The sequence below is a fragment of the Pangasianodon hypophthalmus genome, chromosome 4, assembly GCF_027358585.1.
Source record: "Pangasianodon hypophthalmus isolate fPanHyp1 chromosome 4, fPanHyp1.pri, whole genome shotgun sequence".
NCBI lineage: Eukaryota > Metazoa > Chordata > Actinopteri > Siluriformes > Pangasiidae > Pangasianodon > Pangasianodon hypophthalmus.
The window spans coordinates 22,410,937-22,431,609 of NC_069713.1; the positions used below are offsets into that span (position 1 = coordinate 22,410,937).

Genomic DNA, 20,673 nt, shown 5'->3' on the forward strand with positions numbered 1-20,673 from the left:
ATCAGGACAAGCAGGGAGCTGGAAAAAAAAATCCACCAGGATTTTATCAAGGCGGTGAAGGTGTGCCACAAGACCTTTAACAAAGACTCAGACTTCAGCGCACAGCACCCCATAGAGAACACACACAGTGACTCTCTGAAGCAGTTCATCAGGATGTTTGGCAGGTCATTTGCGGTTAGTTGCTTACAGAACTAGAAATTAACCTGAAGTGTTTCTTTGTTGTGGGTATGAGTGTTTGTGTGTACCTGAGTGCAGAGAAAAGGAAGTGTGTGTATGTATGTGTGTCAGGAGATCAGGAGACGCACAAGCACACACACATACACATACACACACACGCGCGCACGCGCACACGCATGGTTACTTGGATTTCCACACTCTAAAATGCGCATTTCCTATTGCTTTCGGGATGTTTGGCCTCCTTTCCAGTGCGCTAACCGAAAGCTTTGAAACGTTTCTTAATGATTTGCAGATGTTTGACCCGTGGTTGAGCGCTCCACTGGGGTTTGGTAATGTAATCCCGAGCCGCGCCACGCCAAAGAACTATCTCCCCAAATCCCTTCAACCTTCGCGCACTTGGCAGCTTCACGAGTCACGTGGTCTTTCCATTATGGCGTAGGTGCGGTGCCGAGAACTTGCGCGGCAGTGTTGCCAGTTGCGTGGTTTTCCCTCGAAATATATTTATCGGACTCAGAATGAGCTTTTATTGCCAAGTGTGCTCACACACACACACAAGGAATTTGACTTGGTATGAAGCTTCCAGAACACACATAGCAATAAGATGGCAAGACATATAATTAATAAATAAATAAATAAATAAATAAATAAATAAAAATAAATATAATATACTGTAAAATCACAGTTTAAAGAAAAAATTTTTAAGAAGTTAAATAAGTGAAAAAAAAACATCTTTGTGTTTGAGGACTTATTCTTGGTCATTCTAATAGGAATGTAGCTTAGTGCTTTATTAAAGGTGAGTGCACTTGCTAAGCAGTTACTGTAAGACTGTAGATTCCTGTAAGTCTATATTTCTCTTATAAGTATATATAGCCAAAAGTATGTGGACACCTGATCTTCACAGCCATATGTGGTTCTTCCCCAAACTGTTGCCACAATGTTGGAAGCACACAATTGTATAGGATGTATTTGTACACTGTAGCTTTAAAGATTGGGGTCCAAACATGTTCCAGCATGACAAGGCCCCAGTACACAAAGCAAGCTCTATAAAGTCGTGGTTTGCCAAGGTTGGAGTGGAAGAACTCAAGTGGCCTACACAGAACCCTGACCTCAACGCCTCTGAAAACCTTTGGGATGAATTTGAAAGGTGACTGCACACCAGGCCTTCTTGCCCAACATTAATGCCCAGCCTCTTGTGCTCCTGTGGCTGAATGGGGACAAATCCTCACAGACATGTTCCAAAATCTAGTGGAGAGCCTTTCCAGAAGAATGGAGGGTGTCATAGCAGCAAAGGGCGAACAACTCAATATTAATGCCCATGATTTTGGAATGGGATGTTCAATACTCAGGTGTCCACATACCTTTGTCCTACAAGTAGTGCGAGGCAACAGTGCTAACCACTAAGCCACTGTACTACTCTTTGTCAAAGCTATACTTTGTTTAAGACAATATCTGTAGTAATTCGAGACAACTTTAGGACTTAAATCTATTTAAGATGGTTTTTTTAATGCCTGGTTTTACCACACAACACTGCTTATGTGGTTTTAATGACCACTGAGCCGGTTTGTGGGATGATTGTTGTTGTTGTTGTTTTTGTATTTTTATTTTATGCAGACCTGGCAACCCTGCCGCGCAGTACCACTGCGAGGCGAGAGCTCTGTGCTAGCGGACCTGTGATGTGATAGAGGCGTTTTTTCCCGTATCTGAAATATTAGAACCGCTTGGAGTTGAATGTGAGCCCAAAAGCCCTGGAAATTTCCACAATATAGTCTCGGAGAATTGGTTCTAGTTCAGTTCGCAGCTTAAAAAGTTCTCGTTCGGGATTCGACTCGAATTACTGCGTTCGTTTGAAAGAGTGGTTCAGAAGTTTTTTTGGAGCTCAGGACAAGCAGTAACGCAGAGGAAGACGCGTTCACTTTGTGCTACTGAGGTTTATAAAAGATAAGTCGATAAAATATTGTTTCTGTTGTTTGTTGGAGTTTTTCACGCAAGGTTTTGCCTGAGGATTAAACTTTTCTGCTGAATTGTGTGTGTCGTGTCGAGCGAAATGAAAGGTGGGCTACAAAACATTTCACACACTGGACTTAAGAACGTGTGTTATTTATTTGTTTGCGTGTTTGTGCGTGCGCGTGAGGGCGAGCGCGCGCGCGTGTGTGTGTGTGTGTGCGCGCGCGCGCGCTTGTTGAACATCTGGTTGAAATTGACAGCTCGTCATGTGATGTTTTCTCATTTAGACGCAGTAGGGAGATAACATCCAGTAGCACTGAAAGACAGATGTTAATATCACTTTTTTGACAGGGTGAATGCGAATAAGATAGGGATTATATTGTTCATTATCATCTCTCTCTCTCCCTTTCTCTCTCTCTTTCTCGCAGACGAGTTCTCTGAAGAAGAGGACGTCCAGTCATTTGGATACAAGAGATTTGGTAAGAGCGCATTCTTTATAAATACAATCCTTTATATCTTTTTACATACAGGTACAACTAGAGCTACTTCAGTACACTGTAAAAGTTCTGGCGGAATGGAATAAATTAAATAAATATCTAAAATAAATATATTGAAAGCACAGAGTTAGGCATCAGGAATCACTATGCAGTTGTTTTTGCATGTGTTTGACACTTAGCCATGCTGCTACATCTTTTAAAAACAAACATCCTGTACCAGTAGGTCCTTTGCCAACAGTTCATCTGTCGAATAATGACTCTGTGGAAGATTTGCTCTCTCACATTTTACAATATTTGTGCATGATTTTATCATTGGCCTAGCAGTAGCGGCTTTTAGACAATGGATGTTTTTCTTTGGCGTCAGAATGCTCTGAATCTTTAAATTCAGTTTTCTCCCTTTTCACTTTTGGAGAAATTAAAATGCTAGAACTTACTTGTAATTATGGTTGAGATACACAAATGGAATGGGAAAATATTTCAGTTCAGGAAAACCTGAAGTTTTCAGTTTCAGATTTTCAGTGTATGAAGGGTTTTCCCAGGCCACCACACCTCTATGAAAAAATAACATTAAATGACTTAGTGAACCTCCACAAGTCACCAAAACAGTTTTAATGCACACAGATTCTACAAGAAGTGGACGGCTGAAACACCATTCTGGACCCATGAAGTTGTTAAAAGTTCCATAATTTGTGTTTTTTGCCTGAAGGTCTGTTTTCTCTTCTGTGCAGAGATTATTATTAAGGTTACTTATAAAGATCGTGCATCTGATTGCAGGTTTTCAGGAGGGAACTCAGTGTACTAAGTGTAAGAGTGAGTGGGCATTGAAGGCAGCTATAGGCCTGCTCTACGTTCTCTGCATCTTACTCACCATTGCTGTAGCCATACTGGGTTACAAAGGTAACACACATACACATGGTCATTTCTTGCTTTCTTTTCCATATTTTGGATAATCCTGAACTCTGTCACCAATGACCTTAAAGTCCTTGGCTCATCTCAGTTGTTTTGTTTCATGTATTTTGTTTGGGAGGATTGCTCCACTTTTATTGGCATGTTTATATTAGTTCATGTTCTGATTGTTTGTGTGTGTGAATGAGATCATGTGCAGGATTTCTGTGGGGTCTTATTCCAGCCAAGAATAAGGACTTAGTGCTGTTTGATTGCCATGGATACAGAAGTGGGTTTGTTTGTTTTGTAGTGGCTGTAACCACAGCTTTGTGTGTGTGTGTGTGTGTGTGTGTGTGTGTGTGTGCCCACACACCCATAATACTTTACAATTACATCCGAGGGTGACCTTGCAAGGACAAGGCAGATGTTAGTAATCAACACCATCACTTAACTGTATCTGTAAACCTTTTTCTCTGTTCTCCTAGTTTCCAGATGGCTCCATATTCTTTAACAATGGTTTGCCTAGTGACTGTTATTGTGTGTGTGTGTGTGTGTGTGAGTGAGTGAGAGAGAGAGAAACTACTAATAGCTGGAGCAGAGATCAAAGTCTTTAGCACTGTTCCAACTTGGCCCTTTCTCTTTCTCCGTATAATGCAGTGTTTAAGCCAGGCTAAACACTATTTGAATCTTTTTTAGTGCAATCTGCATGATGTGTATGTTTCCACTTTGTGGTGTTTGGGACTTTTTATTGTATGTGGATACATGTCTGTATTGCATAGTATTTCAAAGGTTTGTAACATCAAATAATATAATGGTGTACCACTAGTTATTTATTTGAATATGCATCCTTTTTTTGTGATCAGTGAGTCTCAAATGAGTCACAAAATGATGAAAAACAAGTAACTGAAGTACTTTGGATCATAGTACAATGGAACTATGAATTTACAACGATGATGTGAAACCATAAAGTATAACCTCCTGATCATTGCATAAATGCAATATCAATGTTTCCAATCATCCAGATGATAAATCAATTGAATTTCACTGAATGTTTCTTCTAGTGGTTCAGAAAGTAGATGGTGTTACTAAGGGAATGCACAATTATGAGGGCAAAATCACTGCTATGGAGACAGATGTAAGAAAATTAGGTAAGTTCCAATGCAATACCAACTGCATACAGAATTTTAAATGAAGAGGCATCATTTAATCCATTAATCCATTAGTCAATTTAATATTTTCTATTTTTATTTGTCAAAATACCACCTTCTTTCTACTCTTCCTCTCATATCTCTCATGTCTAATGTTTCCCTTCTATTTATCCCTTATGCCCTGTCTCAGATGATGAGTCTGGTATGACATCGAAGAACACTTCCAGTGAGCTGCAGATGTTTCGTTCTGGGTTATCAGCGTTGCGTCAAAAGCTAGCTGCAGCCTCTGACTCCGTCAACAGCAATGCTGCTGTCCTGCAGCAGCTCCGAGCCTCATCACAAGATGTGCTTTCGCTGCAGGAATATTTGCGCTCACAGCTAAATGACCATGCCAGCACTCTGCATGCTGCTAATGCTACGCTATTTTCTGTTGCTGCAAACACACCTGTGCTGCAGCAGGACACTGCACACCTTCAGCACAACTTGCAGACACACATCAATGCACAGCGCATGCTACAGCTTTCTATCGACCGTCTCAACTTCACTCAATTGCAGCAGGACACTACTACAGCAGCACTGCAGCGTACAATGGAAGCAGCAGATATGAATACGCAGAGTGTCTATAGTGACGTGCTAACGGTGCGCCGGGAGACACAGCTAGTGGGCAGCATTGAGGACTGGATTAGAGAAAAGATCATTAACCTGGAAAAAGCTGAATTTAATGCATCAGCCCATGTTCTGGCCACTGCACAAGGACTGGGGGAGGTAAACATGCAGCTAGCTAGCATCTCCAGTCAAATTCTGAATATTAGCACACTCAACGATGGTAACGCAGCAAACCTGAGAGAGCTACAGGAACAGCAGCAGGATTATGGCAGTCGAACAAGTGCTCGCTTTGACAGAATGGAGGAAAGGCTGGATGCAGCAGAAGAAAATGTTGACAGGGTCACAGGGAATGTGAGCTATACTACATGGATGCTGGGGGGAGTGAACGGAGAACTGGGTGCTTTGCGGAGCTGCTCAGACACAGTGGGACAACATTCAGATCTCCTGCTGAATCTAAACAGGACTCTGGCTGAGACACAGGCAGACGGGTCTGCTCTAAAGGCCCAGCAGGATGATCTATCAGCTCGGCTAGACAAAGAAGTCAGCAGTCTTTCCATGATCATGGAAGAAATGAAGCTTGTGGACAGCAAGCACTCCCAGCTCATCACCAATTTTACAGTATTGCAGGGTATGATGTTATGCAGGCCAGGCACACATACACTATAATAGCTTTCTATCAGTATATACCTTAAAGTTTATCTAAGCACAAAAATGTTGGGTGTTACAAAAAGCTTGCGCTTGCAATCTCTTTGAGACACATGCAAAATAATCATATACAGTCCCCTCAGAAAGTATTGAAACGGCAAGGCCAGTTCTTTTGGTCATTTGGGTTTGCGATCAAAAGATGAGTTTGAGATGATGGATCAGATTTTCAGCTTCATTTCCTGATATTTACATCTAGATGTGACAGAGGTGAGCAAAAGTATAGGAACAGATAGGCTTAAAGCGAATTAAAGTAAGTAACACTTAATATTTAGTTGCATATCCGTTGCTTGCAATAACTGCATCAGGCTGGTGATGCATTTTTCTTTTGTGATGCTTTTCCTGGCTTGTACTGCAGCATTTTTCAGTTATTGTTTGTTTTGGGTGTTTCTCCCTTCAGCCTCCTCTTCAGGAGGTGAAAAGCATGCTCAGTTGGGTTAAGGTCTGGCGACTGACCTTCCAAACCTTCCACTTTTTTCCTCTGATGAAGTCCTTTGTTGTGTTGTTGAGTGGTGTGCATCTTGTGGTATGGCCTCTATTTTTCTGCTTTCAAAGTCTTCTTCAAACAGTGGATTGTGATAATTTCACCCCTACCCTGTGGAGGTTGTTGGGCGATGTCACTGACTCTAGTTTTTGTGTGTTTCTTCTTAGCTTTTACAATCCTTCTGTCAACAACTGCTGTTGTTTCCCTTGGCTAACTTGTTCTATTTCTGATTATTAGTGCACTGTTGTTTCTTTTTCAGGACATTCCATATTGTTGTATTGCTATACCCAATGCTTGTGCAAAGGCTCTGAGAGATTTTCCCTCTTTTCTCAATTTCAAAACGGCTTGCTTTCCTCCTATAGTCAGCTCTCTCTAACAACAAATGCAGAAACCAAGATTAGACATTCAGAGCTATTAATTGTTTAAACAATCAGTCTAACAGGCACCCCTGGGCAACAAGAAACTCCTGTCAGTCACATGTTCCAATATTTTTAATCACTTGGAAAATGGGTGGGTTAAAACAAATGGTACCATCTATTAAATTGTTTAAAACATCTAGATGGAAATATCAGGAAAGGAAAGCTGAAATTCTGATCTGTTGTCTCCTATTCATCTTTTGATCTCAAACCCAAATGTCTTCAGTGTATAGCAAAAACAAAAGAACTGGCCTTGCCGTTCCAGTACTTTTGAAGGAGACTGTACTTCAACACACCCAGTTTGTCAGTTAGTGATTGTCTGTAAAAAAAAAAAAAAACCAACTAAGAATTCATTTTTTTAAAGTAACAATAATTTAGCTGTAATCTTCTCACACACCATACAACTGATTACTAAGTACTAATTTCTGTAAATCACAAACTATAGAAATAGCATATGGCAGCTCAATTTATTTTTACTTTAGATTGGAAAGTTATGCATGTAACCATGGTTCTGTGAATGAGTGGAGGACTGCCAGGCTGCCTGTGTAACTGGGGTTGATTAGAATGGTCAGAGATGATGAGCGTGAATGAGGCTCTTTTATAGAATACACATATGGGGTCACAGTCATGAGATAACGACTTTATTGGAACTTGGAAAGGAATTGAGCAAACAGGAATACTCCGCTAGTTCTGAAGAACTCCACTCTGGTGGTCCTCCACTCAGTTGTAGAACCACAATTACATGTAAAACCTTCTGGACAACCAGTTCAATACTTCCTTTATGGTCCTTTTAGGCCCTCCTGGTCCAAGGGGTGCCCGTGGTGAAAAAGGCCCTCCTGGTGCAGGTGGTCCTCCTGGTCAGAAGGGGGAGAGAGGTGATAAAGGAGAGGCAGGTGTTCCAGGCACTCAGGGAGAAAAAGGAAGCTCTGGCCCTCCTGGTTTTTCAGGTGTCCCAGGCATACAAGGGCCTCGTGGTAGCCCAGGACCAAAGGGCTCACGAGGGTCAGGAGGCCGTGCAGGACCCCAAGGCACAAAAGGAGAACCTGGCACACCTGGACTGCCAGGCAGAGATGGGATGCTAGGGCCCCTGGGTCCTCAAGGACCACTGGGTATTCGTGGACCAGTTGGTCCTGTAGGGGACCCAGGACACATGGGACCACCAGGGCCTATGGGACCTCCAGGACCACCAGGGTTGCCCGGCAGCGCAGCACCAGTGCCAACGATACCTGCCCCACCAGAAGGTGCTTCACCACTAGTTGCTACAAGATCTCTGCCAGGTGAGACACATCACTCATGAGCAGTGTGGTTCCATGACAGATCACTTGAAGAAAAGTGATTTTGACATTCATTGCACAAGACTTTGGTGAAGAATTGGGTGCACCAACTATAACTACTATATGTGTCTTAATCAGTGGGTACAATAACATAATCACATATTGTCCAGAGGCAACTCTTGAATTAGATTCTAGAAGTCCTCATACTTCTTGAATGCTAGTAGAATTGAGTAAACAAACAAAAAAAAAATTAATGATTAATGTACATAAGATGCTACATTATATTGCTCTTGTATAGTGTATTTGGAGTGATTTTCTTCTTAGTATTTCTATACAAATTGTACAGACATTTGAGTGGGAATGTGTGGTGTCGTTCTAAGCAGACAAATTATTTAGCTTTCTCAAAGGAAGCATTAAATATCATCATATGGGAAAGGGGGGGATAAAAGAGAATGGAACTCAAGTTTCCTCCTGAGTCATGCATTTGAATATACCTATTTGTCAGACCCCAAGGGTGCCAATTCATCTGTGGTAGTCTGTAAGCCATTCTCAGGACATTCCTTGAGAATCATCTGGGTTGTGTCAGAATTCTAGGTCACCCTGCCCCACTTGTTTTGTGCAGGTCTTCCCAAACTTACACCAGCTACACTATATGGTCAAAAATATGTGGACACCTGACCATCAAACCCACATGTGCCCATTCCAAAACCATGGGCATTAACATGGAGATGCCCCCCCTTGCTGTTATAACAGTCTCCACTTTTCAGGGAAGGCTTTCCACTAGATCTTGGAACATGGCTGTGCTTATTCAGCCATAAAATAATTGGTGAGATTGGGCACTTATGTCAAATGAGGAAGCCTGGTGTGTAGTCTGTGTTCTAATTCATTCCAGAGGTGTTGGGTGTAAGGTCAGGGTTCAAACCGCTTTGACCACTTGAGTTCTTCTGCATCAACTTTCCACATGAAACCATCTCTATATGGTCTTCGCTTTGTGCACAGGGGCATTGTCATGATGAAACAGGTTCGGGTCCCTTAGTTCCAGTGAAGGGAAATTGAGATGCTACAGCATGCAAAGATATTCTATACAATTGTGTGCTTCCAACATTGTGGGTAAACAGCTTGGACAAGGCCTACATATGGGTGTGATGTTCAGGCGTCCACATACTTTTGGCCATATATTGTATAGCCAAAAGCAGCTGAGAAAGGCCTGTAGACAGGTAGGATTCTTTTAACTTTTTCTGGCATTAAGCAGAAGCCACCTAGAACTTTAGCCCAAGTTCTCCATGTCCCCTGTCCCCAAGTCTTCCTTGTATTAATTTATTGAAGGCATGGTGAAGGCATTGTCCCTGTGACAAAGTTTGTAAATGTCACTGCCTCCCCCTTCAATTTCTTCTTCTCCTGGATTTTGTCTCCAGTGTATCCTGAGTGGGGAGCCTGGCATAAAGCAAAATCCATATAGCAATTCCCCCCCGTGTACTACCCCTTAGACTATCAGTCTTCATATGCCTATTGATAGACGCCATGGTTTGCATTTGCGCTCTCTGTGGTTGTACGAATCATATTTGCAAAGTTGAAAATAATCTATGATGTAATTAATGTTTGATAAACTATTTAGATGTGCCTTGTTATGGAGTTAAGAAAGTTATGGAGTTGTCGTTGTTGTTCCTCTTTCGGCTGCTCCCATTAGGGGACGCCACAGTGGATCATTGGACTGCGTATTTGATTTGGCACAGTTTTTTATGCTGGTTGCCTTTCCTGACACACCCCTCCCCAATTTTATCAAGGCTTGGGACCAGCACTGAGAGCGCACTGTAGGTGGTTGTTTCCCTGGTACTTACTTTTTCATGTGATTAGATAAGCAGACATAATTACACACTAAGCATTACAATCACAGACACATATAAACACACCCACACAATCTGCTAAGTCCTTTCAAATGAAACATCTTAGCCACAATCAGTTTAGATGGTACTGTCAAGAAGGGTGGTTTAAATAGACACTGATGTAAATACACTCTACCCACATCAGAGCTACGTGTGTATGTGTTATATAGGCGGAGTTGGCTGCCCTGCTGACTGGGTATGGTTCAAAAACAGCTGTTACTTCTTCTCTACTGAAAAGCTCACTTTTGACGATGCTCTTCAAAAGTGCAATGGCATGTCTTCATCCATGGTCATCATCAATGATAATGAAGAACAGGTGAGAGGAGAACTCAAAGTTGGTGAAATCTCCTGAGGTGGGGAAAAATACTAACTCTGAGAAAACAAGAAAATTTTTTCAAATTCTGGTTTCAACTCCTACAGTTTGAGAATAATTTTGCTTATATAGGCTAATAAAACAGCAAAGACACTGTATGCAGGAGATATTATATGGTCATGAGTAAGGTATGTTACATTAAAAGTATATAATCTGTTATATCCTCAGGGCTGGATACATCTTCACACAGTCGGTAGAGGCTACTTCTGGTTGGGATTGACAGATCGACAAAAAGAGAATATTTGGCGTTGGGTGGATGGCTCAGAGCCTACCTTCAAGTAAGTATATATGTGCATGTCTGTGTAAGCATTGTTTTTTGCTGGGATGTAGCCTTAGGATGTGGGCTACATTGTATTTGTGTGTGTGTGTGTGTGTGTGTGTGTGTGTGTGTGTGTTTGCACATATGTAGGAAATGGAGGCCTGGTCAGCCTGATAACTGGAGCCATGGACATGATGAAGGAGAGGACTGTGCAGGCCTTGTTCATGGAGGCAAGTGGAACGACTTCTACTGTGACGACCAGCTTGGTTTCATCTGCGAGAGAGCAGTAAACAGTTGAAATCTGTGAAAATGGAACAGTGTGGCAACAGTGTACCCCAGTGAGTAAATAAATATGGTCAAATGACCTCGCAGCTTGTGTCAGAGATAGATGACTCTCTTTGACAAGTAAACCTGATGCAGGTACGACGAATGAGGAAAGACCATGTTGTAGAAGTAATAAGCTGCAGTGTTCAGTGCAAGGTGAATTGTTTCCTGTCCACTGGCCACTGACATTAAATGATGGTCTCATTCCTGGACAGTCAGTTCATAAACATCAAGGAGCTATTAACATTCAAGCTGTGAGCTAAACAGGTGTAAAGAAGCAAATTAATGTGTATTTCAGTACTTTATGTAATTTTCTACTATTTTATGTATATAATTTTGAATAGTTTTATTCCACATTTGTTCTTGTATTTTTCAATGAGTCCTAATCTGCCATTTCTTTATATATGCCCCCTTTTGACCCACACATACACTTAACTCCTACCTATTAATAAATAAATAAATAAATAAAAGAACAAAGGATATAATAAATATGGATTTCATTTCTATTATGTTTGTTCATTCTTCTAAAATATTTGATTAACTGCATTTTTCCAACACTTATTATTGATGTGATAAATAAGAAGGTAATTAAAAAATTCTACACCATAAGTGCATTGTTATAGTCATTTTTATTGTTTCTTCCTTATTACTTATTTCAGTAAATTATCATGATGATTATTAAATACACTTAAAAACTTGCAGTGCACTTATTTAAATGAACATATTCATTTTCTTAAGTATTCACATTTTTTAAATTGTCATTCCACTTTGTTTCATATCCTTTGCCTTTGACTCCTGTCCCTTTTCTCCTCAGCTGCACGGAAGAATGAAATTATGTAACAGTAGCACCTTAGAGAGAGACACTACTCAACAAATTTGTTTCTTAAAAAAAGACAAAAACAAAATGAAAAGACCATTCCATGCCATCTTTTTCATGCTATTTTTAGGTTCCAACTCCAGACCTAATCATCACAGTTCTTGGAGCCATTTCAGGCAGAATCAGAGTGAAACTGGCTAACAGTATACAGTAATTTTTGGACTGATCCAAACCAAAATCTAATATTTCACTCAGTAATTTCATAAAATAAATTTAAGACCATGTACTATGTTAGCTATGAACCTGGGTGGTCTCATACATCAAATGGTACAACAGTGCAGTCTTGTGATAACACTCTGGTAACCTTGGTTGTTGGTGTTATTGCTGGTGGTGGGGTTGTGGGGTATTAGATGAACTATAGCATGAGTAAAATTATATAGAGAAATAACACTGGTATGCAACGGCATATCTCAAATATGTCTTTCAAACCTAATGTAAATGTCTTATTTGTGAAAACTGGGTTTGTTGCTTGAGTGCTTTTATTTCAGTTATCGTGTTAAATGTTATTTAGATACTGATTCTGATTCTGATTTTGTCTCATTGAGTTGTCATAACTACAACAACTTTAGACAAAAATGAATTGTTTATAACATTGAAATTGAAAGAAAACCAAATGGTTGGCACTGGCTGTTGCACATTTACAATTTTCATTCCATTCAATAAACATCACCACGGAAGAGTGTGTATCTGTAACTTTGTATCTTCTGATTTAGTGGTTACAAGATCTGTGATGGATGTCAACACAAGGTAACTTGACATGGAATGAACCAAAACACAACACCATGACACCGTGCTATGAAGACTGACAGCGCTAGTCAGGATTCAGAACAGATTTATTGCCTCACTCTTTATATTGTCTTATTTGACTTTGTTAGAATCTGAAATTGTGAGAATATAAATTTGCAAAGTGAGATCATGCTGACCTGTCAGATAGCTGTTCCATTTCTATTTATCCCTGAACAATTCTCACCAATTTTGAAACACCAGTTATTGATGTAAACATTTAAGAAACAGAGTCATAGTGCAGTCGAAGTATTAAAAAATATTTCAAATATTTGCAACATTTTTCCCCTTCATCCTGACACCACACTCATGTATATACATTTTGCTGACAAGATTCTGATAATAAAATATATTTAAATTTATACCATAGCCTGGTCAAATTCTCAATTCTGATTGGTCAGAAACCGTTGATTTACTTTCTCTAACAGCACAACTCAGTAGTGGTGGCTGCAAGGAAAAGCACAAGGTTATATTAATATGTAATATGTTTATGTTTTATAGTAACAGCTCATTCACAGGGACTTGTATTGCAGATGCTCCACATAATCTAAGACAAATGAATGGATAAAGGGTTAAAAAAACATGTTATTTAACAAAGAAAAATGGATAAACATTGATATGGCAAACTTTTGTGTATGGAGATGCTTATTTAACATTTCTGAAAGAAATCTCTGTTGTCAGCACTTTGTCACAGTGAACCTTCTGGTTCTCAGTAATGGCAAGCTGATTTTTTTTTTGTTATTCAATTAAAGAATAAGAAAATAGAAAAGCTGGTGAGGGAATGGCTGTTTATGGCTGCCGTAACGTAACTGATAATAGGAAATAACTTTCTTTGTGGTCTTTCTACAACAATAAATGTAAAGATATTCGGACTGTGTTTTAATTAATAAGAAAATGTAATCACTGGCAAATTGCTGTGGTATGAGAGGAATAAATCACTTCGGGATGTAATATAATCAACTTCAGAGTGTTAATGGTGTTAGGCCACCTCGTCATTCATTATTTTCCTATAAGAATGCTCCATCATGTTTTATTCCTTACATAACACAACAGGTTTGACTCTTTTAGAATACCGAATCAAACCCTGTTTTTTTTCTTTGCGAAATGCTTCTCACAAGTGAAATGCTGTAAAATCTATCTCTAAAACGTTTCTCTTGTTTTCCGCATTAGCCTATCATTATTTTATTATTAAAAAAAAACCTTTCCTGCACTAATGTTACTGGTGTTTCTTGAGTAAACACACCAGTTCAAAACTTTCAAATGGCATTCATAATAATCAGCAAATTACCATTTCACCCTTTCTTCGCCATTTCTTCACTATTGGCTACATTCCAAATAGAAGAGGATGTGAGGAAAAAAGATATAATCCAAAATAGATGAAGTTTATTCCCGTGGCAGTCCTTCTTGTGATGAATCACATAAAATATAACCAAAAGTTTCACTGCTTTTAATTGACCATAATTTGGATGTTTTCAGGAATACTGGGAGCATTTCCATCCAAGTGAAGAGCACCCAGTTCTCAATAACAGAAGAGTAGTTGTAGTAAAGATTGTGTGCTGGAGCATTTCCAACGTGTTGCAATTTGTATGTTGGGTTGCTGATTGATTGCTGTGGTGGTCGGTATGGTGCGGTATTTTTCTACTCGTCCTTCTCTACTATAACCTCCCCATGAAGCACCTTTCTCCTCTGACGCAGCATGTGGAAATACAACTGGGGAAACACTAAGACAAAAAGAATGAATTGATAAACATAAGGATAACTTGAATTTCCTTGTACAGTGCAAAAAATAAATATCACTGTGCATGAGAAAACAAAGTATGAGAAAAATCACAAACATGAATCTGAAATAGGAGGGACATGGAGGCCTACAACTAGTCATTAAATCAATGTTTTGCAGGGTGTCTCTTTGTGTAATTTAGTGCTTAAACGAAGTATTCTAGAAAAAATTCAGCTCTCTGGCTCCAAAATATAAACTCCATTTAAGAGTGTGGTTAAATTCCGTGAGTAGGATTTTAGAAGCTGACTGACCAAATCCAGATGATTTCCTGGTTTCTAAACCACATTGGTTTGACTTTTGCACTCCGAAAACAAAGCAATGTTGCAGTCTATATGTCAAGCACAAACATACTAACATACCAGATTTGCCAGCCATACATCTTTTCAGACTCAAACATTTAGAGACAATTTTGTGACTTTACAATAGTAGAATTATGACCAAATCAGATCCAACCTTAACTGGTAAAATAAATTAATAAATAACATAAACACACACAAATCAGGTAGAACCTTATAATTCCAAGGTCTTGATACATGTTTCAACAACTACAATAGACTTCCACTGTTAGTTTTTATAATTTCAACTGAATTACTAGACATAGTGGTATGAATGAGCATGGGTGAATGAGTCTTACGTGGGATGTAGGAGAGCATTACAATGATGAGGAAGTAGTAATAGTCGAAGGAGACATTGTATTTGTTTGGGAGTCTTAAAGAGTACATGCCCGCTTTCCGAACATATGGCAGAGCAGCATATATGGTCATCAGTTCACCAATCACACCCAAAGGATACATGACAATGAACAAATTATATCTGAAAGTCAGAGACAGTATGAGAGATTTTAGTCAGATTATATTCAGAACAATTTTTCCACAAAAGAAACTGAATGCATAGATTGGCTGGGGTTTGTGAGGTTTAACATTATATGATTTAACATCATACTTAAGTACACTGTAAGACAAGTATTAACAAACCTACAGGCAGTAGACAAGCTACTAGATATTCTATAGTATAAGCACGTTTAGTATATACATATATATTTTATAGCTCTGTTTTATGAAGTAGGTAAGTGATAATGTAATGTGTCAACTAATGTAATGAGTTAAACACAAAATAAACCCTGATAAAGGTTCTGATCCTAAATCATCCTGAAGGGGTTTATTTTAAAATGCTTAGTAGAGTCTTTTCATTTTAAGGTTTGCAACTCAGCTGTATTTATTACTGGCTTGGTTATTGTAGTTATAGCTGACCTCTATAGGGTACAGCTGTTATACAATATCAGTTATTCACAACTAACTTCAATTTCATTAGGAATTAAAGAAAAGAAAAGACAATTTATAACATTTTCTAGTTAACATAAATTTCTCTTGTCTAGCGATTCTGTGGTAGTGGTAGTGCATGTTAAATATAGTTCTCTATATTTAGGCTATATATATGTATATATGCTATATATAGTGTCCACATATGTTTAAACAACTTTGTGGCACAAGGTGAGTAAGGTCTTTGGGAGTAGTACAAAACCTTGTATGCATGTAGTGAATAGATGCTAATAGTGGACAGGCATTCCAGTGCCCAAAACAGTCACTCTTAAAAACAGGGGCAGCTGAACATGAGTCGTCCACAAGAGGCCTGACCAAGATACAGCACAAACGCATCCTCAGCAGGACATGTGTTAGGACATGCTATCCCAGATACCCCAGTACTCCTAACCCCAGACAGGAGCCATATTCTTCATTCAAGACTAGCATACATAATGCTTATATGCTGCCTTCAAGGCAGCCCTGTCTGTGCTAATAAAACTCAAAGTGAGTTTCAGCTGTTTTTGTTATAAACCTGTCATGCGTATATTATAGTTTTTGAACAACTGATAAAATTGGAAAAGAACAGGCCAATGACATGCTATATAAAACATTGACAAAAATGTTTTTATAAACTATAAACGAACTAAAGAGAAATTAAAATTTTGCTATGGGTATGGGGGTAAAGATGCATTAACACCATCTGTTTAGCAACTAAACACTGCATTAGCAACATAACCGTATATACACGTGCCAAATTAAATATAATTAGCTTTGCATGTTCTACTCTGTTAAACATCCTGAATGAACAAAAATAACTATATTTAGTATACTTGACATGCATAGTTTTTATACCTGGCCCATTTGATGAAGTAAGGCAGATGGTTAAGCAAACTGAAAGTGTAGAAGGAGTAACGTGTGATCTCAGTGACTGTCCACACCACCAAAAACAAGATCACACTCTCTTGATTCTGGACCTAAAGTAGCAAAACATAGCAGTAGTAAGTAATGATTCCCTCTCTAACACACAAGAGCAAATATATAGTCATTTGATTAGATTAGATGTTATTTTCTTACTATAAAAATATTTATATATTCATTTTTATGTTTATTATTAGGCAGTGTTTTATACAGCCTTGTTTGATCTATTCAGGATTCAGATGGCAACATTACACTTGGTATAAATAATATATGGTTTTGAAATATGATAGCCTATGCTATCATATGCTGAATGGGACATTTTTTTTAAATGTTCAGGTAGCATTCAAGTTTTTGTTCTTATAGATGTATGTATAATCAGTACTTGCATGTCTGCACTGTGTAATTAATTAGCCTAGACGAAATTTGAACAGGGGGGTCAGTTAAAGGAGTCTGATGGCAAAGAACTCTACAACAGTGTGTAATGCATTGATAATAAAGATGTTGTTTTTGGTATCCTCAAAAATGGCATAAAAAGTGAGCACAAAATGAAAACTTTCAATAATATTAAATTCATGGTACCATGTAGGTAAATATAGAAAGTTGCTGTCTTTTTATAACGCTGCAATTCTTGATTGAGTATATGATAGTATTAGCAGCAAATAATTGCATACTCATTTGTGAATAATTGGGCTGTATCCCAAACTGCATGCTAACATATTAAATAGTGTCAGTACTAACTAGACATACTATTTAGTGTGATGTGCAGTTTAAATAGTCCTTGACTGTGTAGTGAAATGTTTTTTTTTCACCACAACAAAGCCACTCTGTCCAACTTGACTATTGCTACACACTTGATCTAATAGCTAATCAAAAGTAGAGAGCCATTGGTGAAACCCCAACAGCGATTACTACAAGAGTCTAAGAAATATGTGTGGATCACTCAAATGGTTTAAAATTTTATAACAATAGTAAAAAGCAAGTAATTCTGTAGGTTTACTGAGCCCAACAAACCTGAGCATCCTCACTGAATAATCTTGAAAACATGTTTCTGTAACTGTAGTAAACTTCACTTGCATACACAGATCAGTATTTTAGTTGTACATTTCCATGATTGCACTCACCTGTCTGATACTATGCGTGATGAACCAAACCATGAATATTCGAGAGCATACTTGGACCCCAGTCACAATCACAGATGTCCGTACAATTCCTGCAAAACACAAACACATATCTTCATCCACTCCTCGACAACCATAATGCATATATTAAAATGCGTGTTCTTTTTTTTGAAAGTACATACCAATTGCACAGTGCCCAACCTGACATATAGGATGGAAACAAGACAGAAAGGGAAACAGTAGGGTGAAATAAAAACTTAACGTAGAGAAAAACAAACATGGCTAGATGAAATAGAAGAGAATACTTCTAGTGGACAGTTCTGTCTCTAAGAACACCCTGAGGGACTGAGAGGGCTGGAATGACTGACTAGCAACTTGAGAAGGAAAGAAAGACAGAAAGACAGAAAGAAAGAAAGAAAGAAAGAAAGAAAGAAAGAAAGATAGATGAGAGGGAAAAAGAGAAAACACTTACCTCCAGAAGAGCAAAGGTCTGGAAAAACTTAAGTGTCCGTGCTATACTTCTGTACAAGCCCTTATGCGTGCCTTTCTGGAGATAGAAGCGAGTCATTGCAACAGCCAGCACCAGCCACCTGGATCACATACATTACATTTAATACATTTAATAAAGCTAAACACGTTCTCTGCAAAATGTACGGGTATTCATGACTTTCCTATATTACACATTATAGCAGTATTATTACAGTGTTATTACGGAAATATTCTTAATAAAAACTGTTTACGCGCTAAAAGATATTTCAGTATGTTCTACCACTAGGATTCAGGTTCAGGTCATATTACACCCAAGGTTGTTCAATGCATTTGGCTGCACTAAATGTGGCGAAAATCTAGTAGAAGGCTTTCCAGCAGATTTTGGGGTGTGGCTGTGGAAATTTGCCCATTCAGCCACAAGAGCTGGCTTAGTGAGGTCAGGCACTGATATTGGGTGAGGAGGCTTGGCACGCTGTCAGTTCACCCCAAAGCTGTTCAGTGGGGTTGAGGTCAGAGCTCTGTGCAGGCCACTTGTGTTCTTACACACCAAACCTTGGCAAACAACCTTGCTTTGTGCACAGAGGCATTGTCATGCTGGAACAGGTTTGGGTCCATTAGTTCCAGTGAAGGGAAACTGTAATGCAGTTACTAGACAGTTGTGTGCTTCTAACTGTGTGATACTTTGGAGATGACCTACATACGGATGTAATGGTCAGGTATACACAAACTTTTGGCCATATAGTGTACATTGTTTATGAGTAATTCTCAAATCAATCCATTAATGAATATAGACATATTTATCTTTAATGCTCAGCAGTGGTGGTTCAACGGTTAAGGCTCTGGGTTACTGATCAGAACCAAGCTGCCACTGTTGGGCCCTTAACCCTGTCTGCTGCAGAGGTGCTGTATCATGGCTGACCCTGTGCTATGACCCCAGCTTCCTAACAAGCTGGGATATATGAAAACAGAATTTCACTGTGCTGTAATGTATATGGGACAAGTAAAGGCTTCTTCTCCACTGTTAGTTTTGCCTCTGTGCCACTCTGAAAAGAGACACAGAGAGACAGAGAGAGAGAGACAGAGAGAGAGAGAGCACTCTGTTTTCCATTTTAACACTCCACAGTGAGTATTTAATGCATATACGCGTTATTAACACGTGTGTTCTCAAACTTTTTGCTCTGTCAGAGTGAAGCTCCGGTGTCAGCGTGCGGCTAAACTTATCGCGCGCGCTGCACTGATGGAGAATGACGCTCGCGCAGCACCGGACACCGTATTTGGCAAGACAGAGGCGCGCCGACGGCCCCAAAGAAAAGCCCGGTTTATTCCCTTACACTGCTTACTCGACAAAGTCAAACTCTTCTGAATGATAGTCTTCAATGCGACGCGTTCTCTCTCAGTGCTCTTCGCGCTGTGGGTTATTGAGGTTGACCATAAACGGCTACAACAAAACAGAGTTCTGAAACTATAAACAGCAACGCAAGCTTGCTCTGTAAAGTGGAGTGGACTGTAGTAAAAATAATAATAATAATAATAATTAAAAAAACGATAAAGTAAACAGTTGAATCCTCACATACCCGGCTGTCATGGCGATATTGTAGAACATGAGCCATGCTGTGGCAATAATGCTCTTCGTCCGCTTTTTGTTGTTCGTTTCCTTTTCCTCAAGCGCTCCGTCCTCCTCTCCGGACGCCATGGCACCGGGGCGCGAGACCGACAACGAGTCACAGACTGGAACAGTGCACGAGCGCAGCTGTCAGTCAACGAACAAGGGGCGGGTCCATGCCTTCGCCACAAGTTTCCCATCACCCCAATAAAACAAACTTAACATGAATTGAAACATTTAAAGTCTGAGATATCAGAAAACAAGACAATATTTTGTAACATGTAAAAATTAAATGTAATAACCCATACTGTACATAGAATAACTTTAAAAAGAAAAAAAAAGGCCACTACAGTAAACTGAAGAACTGAACGCTTAAAACTCCTTTTCCCAGCATGCTCAGTGGGGTCAGTAGGTCATGCCACTAGCACATATTTTTTGAGTCACCTGTTAGGCTACAGCACAGCTGAGAACAAACATTTGACTTAGAAGATACTGACTGAGTCCCCCTGCTCATGAGCTAATGAAAGGGCATTATTGTAAGATATTACAGTTCTCTATTGTAGATTTAAGACCTGGCCAATTCAATTAGAGATATGATATAATAAATAGGCGAATTAATATTACAGTGTTATTATTCCACCTGGTGTGTTGTGTACAGTTCTGCATCACATAGCTGAGGTATGTATGTGGCATGAAGTGGGTTAGGCTTTGTTATAGTTATCTGTCTTTGTAGACAAATGAAGTTACAAGGAGTATTTTCTATGCACTAGCTGGCAAATGTGATTGGCTGTGTAAGCTGATAAGCATTTGTGGGCCAGAGGCGGTGTCTGAGAAA

At 39.3% G+C, this 20,673-nt stretch overlaps 2 protein-coding genes across 3 annotated transcripts; one reads left to right on the forward strand and one right to left on the reverse strand.

The window, feature by feature from the left end:
* Positions 1–1,802: 1,802 nt before the first annotated feature.
* Positions 1,803–11,877, forward strand: LOC113540212 (collectin-12). 2 transcript variants are annotated; one of them, XM_026936530.3, is made up of 9 exons: positions 1,803–2,228; positions 2,550–2,600; positions 3,393–3,515; positions 4,565–4,651; positions 4,842–5,885; positions 7,654–8,136; positions 10,187–10,332; positions 10,558–10,667; positions 10,799–11,877. In XM_026936530.3, exons 1-9 carry the CDS (start codon positions 2,222–2,224, stop codon positions 10,944–10,946), a joined length of 2,199 nt encoding a protein of 732 aa, XP_026792331.1. In that variant the 5' UTR covers positions 1,803–2,221; the 3' UTR covers positions 10,947–11,877. The 2 variants fall into 2 exon arrangements, with proteins under 2 accessions (XP_026792331.1, XP_053089448.1); XM_053233473.1 differs by lacking the exons at positions 1,803–2,228; positions 2,550–2,600; positions 3,393–3,515 and adding an exon at positions 3,532–3,792.
* A 2,116-nt stretch (positions 11,878–13,993) lies between these two features.
* Positions 13,994–19,967, reverse strand: hacd1 (3-hydroxyacyl-CoA dehydratase 1). Its single transcript, XM_026936531.3, has 7 exons — positions 19,810–19,967; positions 18,219–18,336; positions 17,929–17,947; positions 17,750–17,838; positions 16,563–16,684; positions 15,044–15,222; positions 13,994–14,353 (listed from the first exon to the last, which is right to left on the reverse strand). Exons 1-7 carry the CDS (start codon positions 19,926–19,928, stop codon positions 14,271–14,273), a joined length of 729 nt encoding a protein of 242 aa, XP_026792332.1. The 5' UTR covers positions 19,929–19,967; the 3' UTR covers positions 13,994–14,270.
* Between the last annotated feature and the right edge of the window lie 706 nt (positions 19,968–20,673).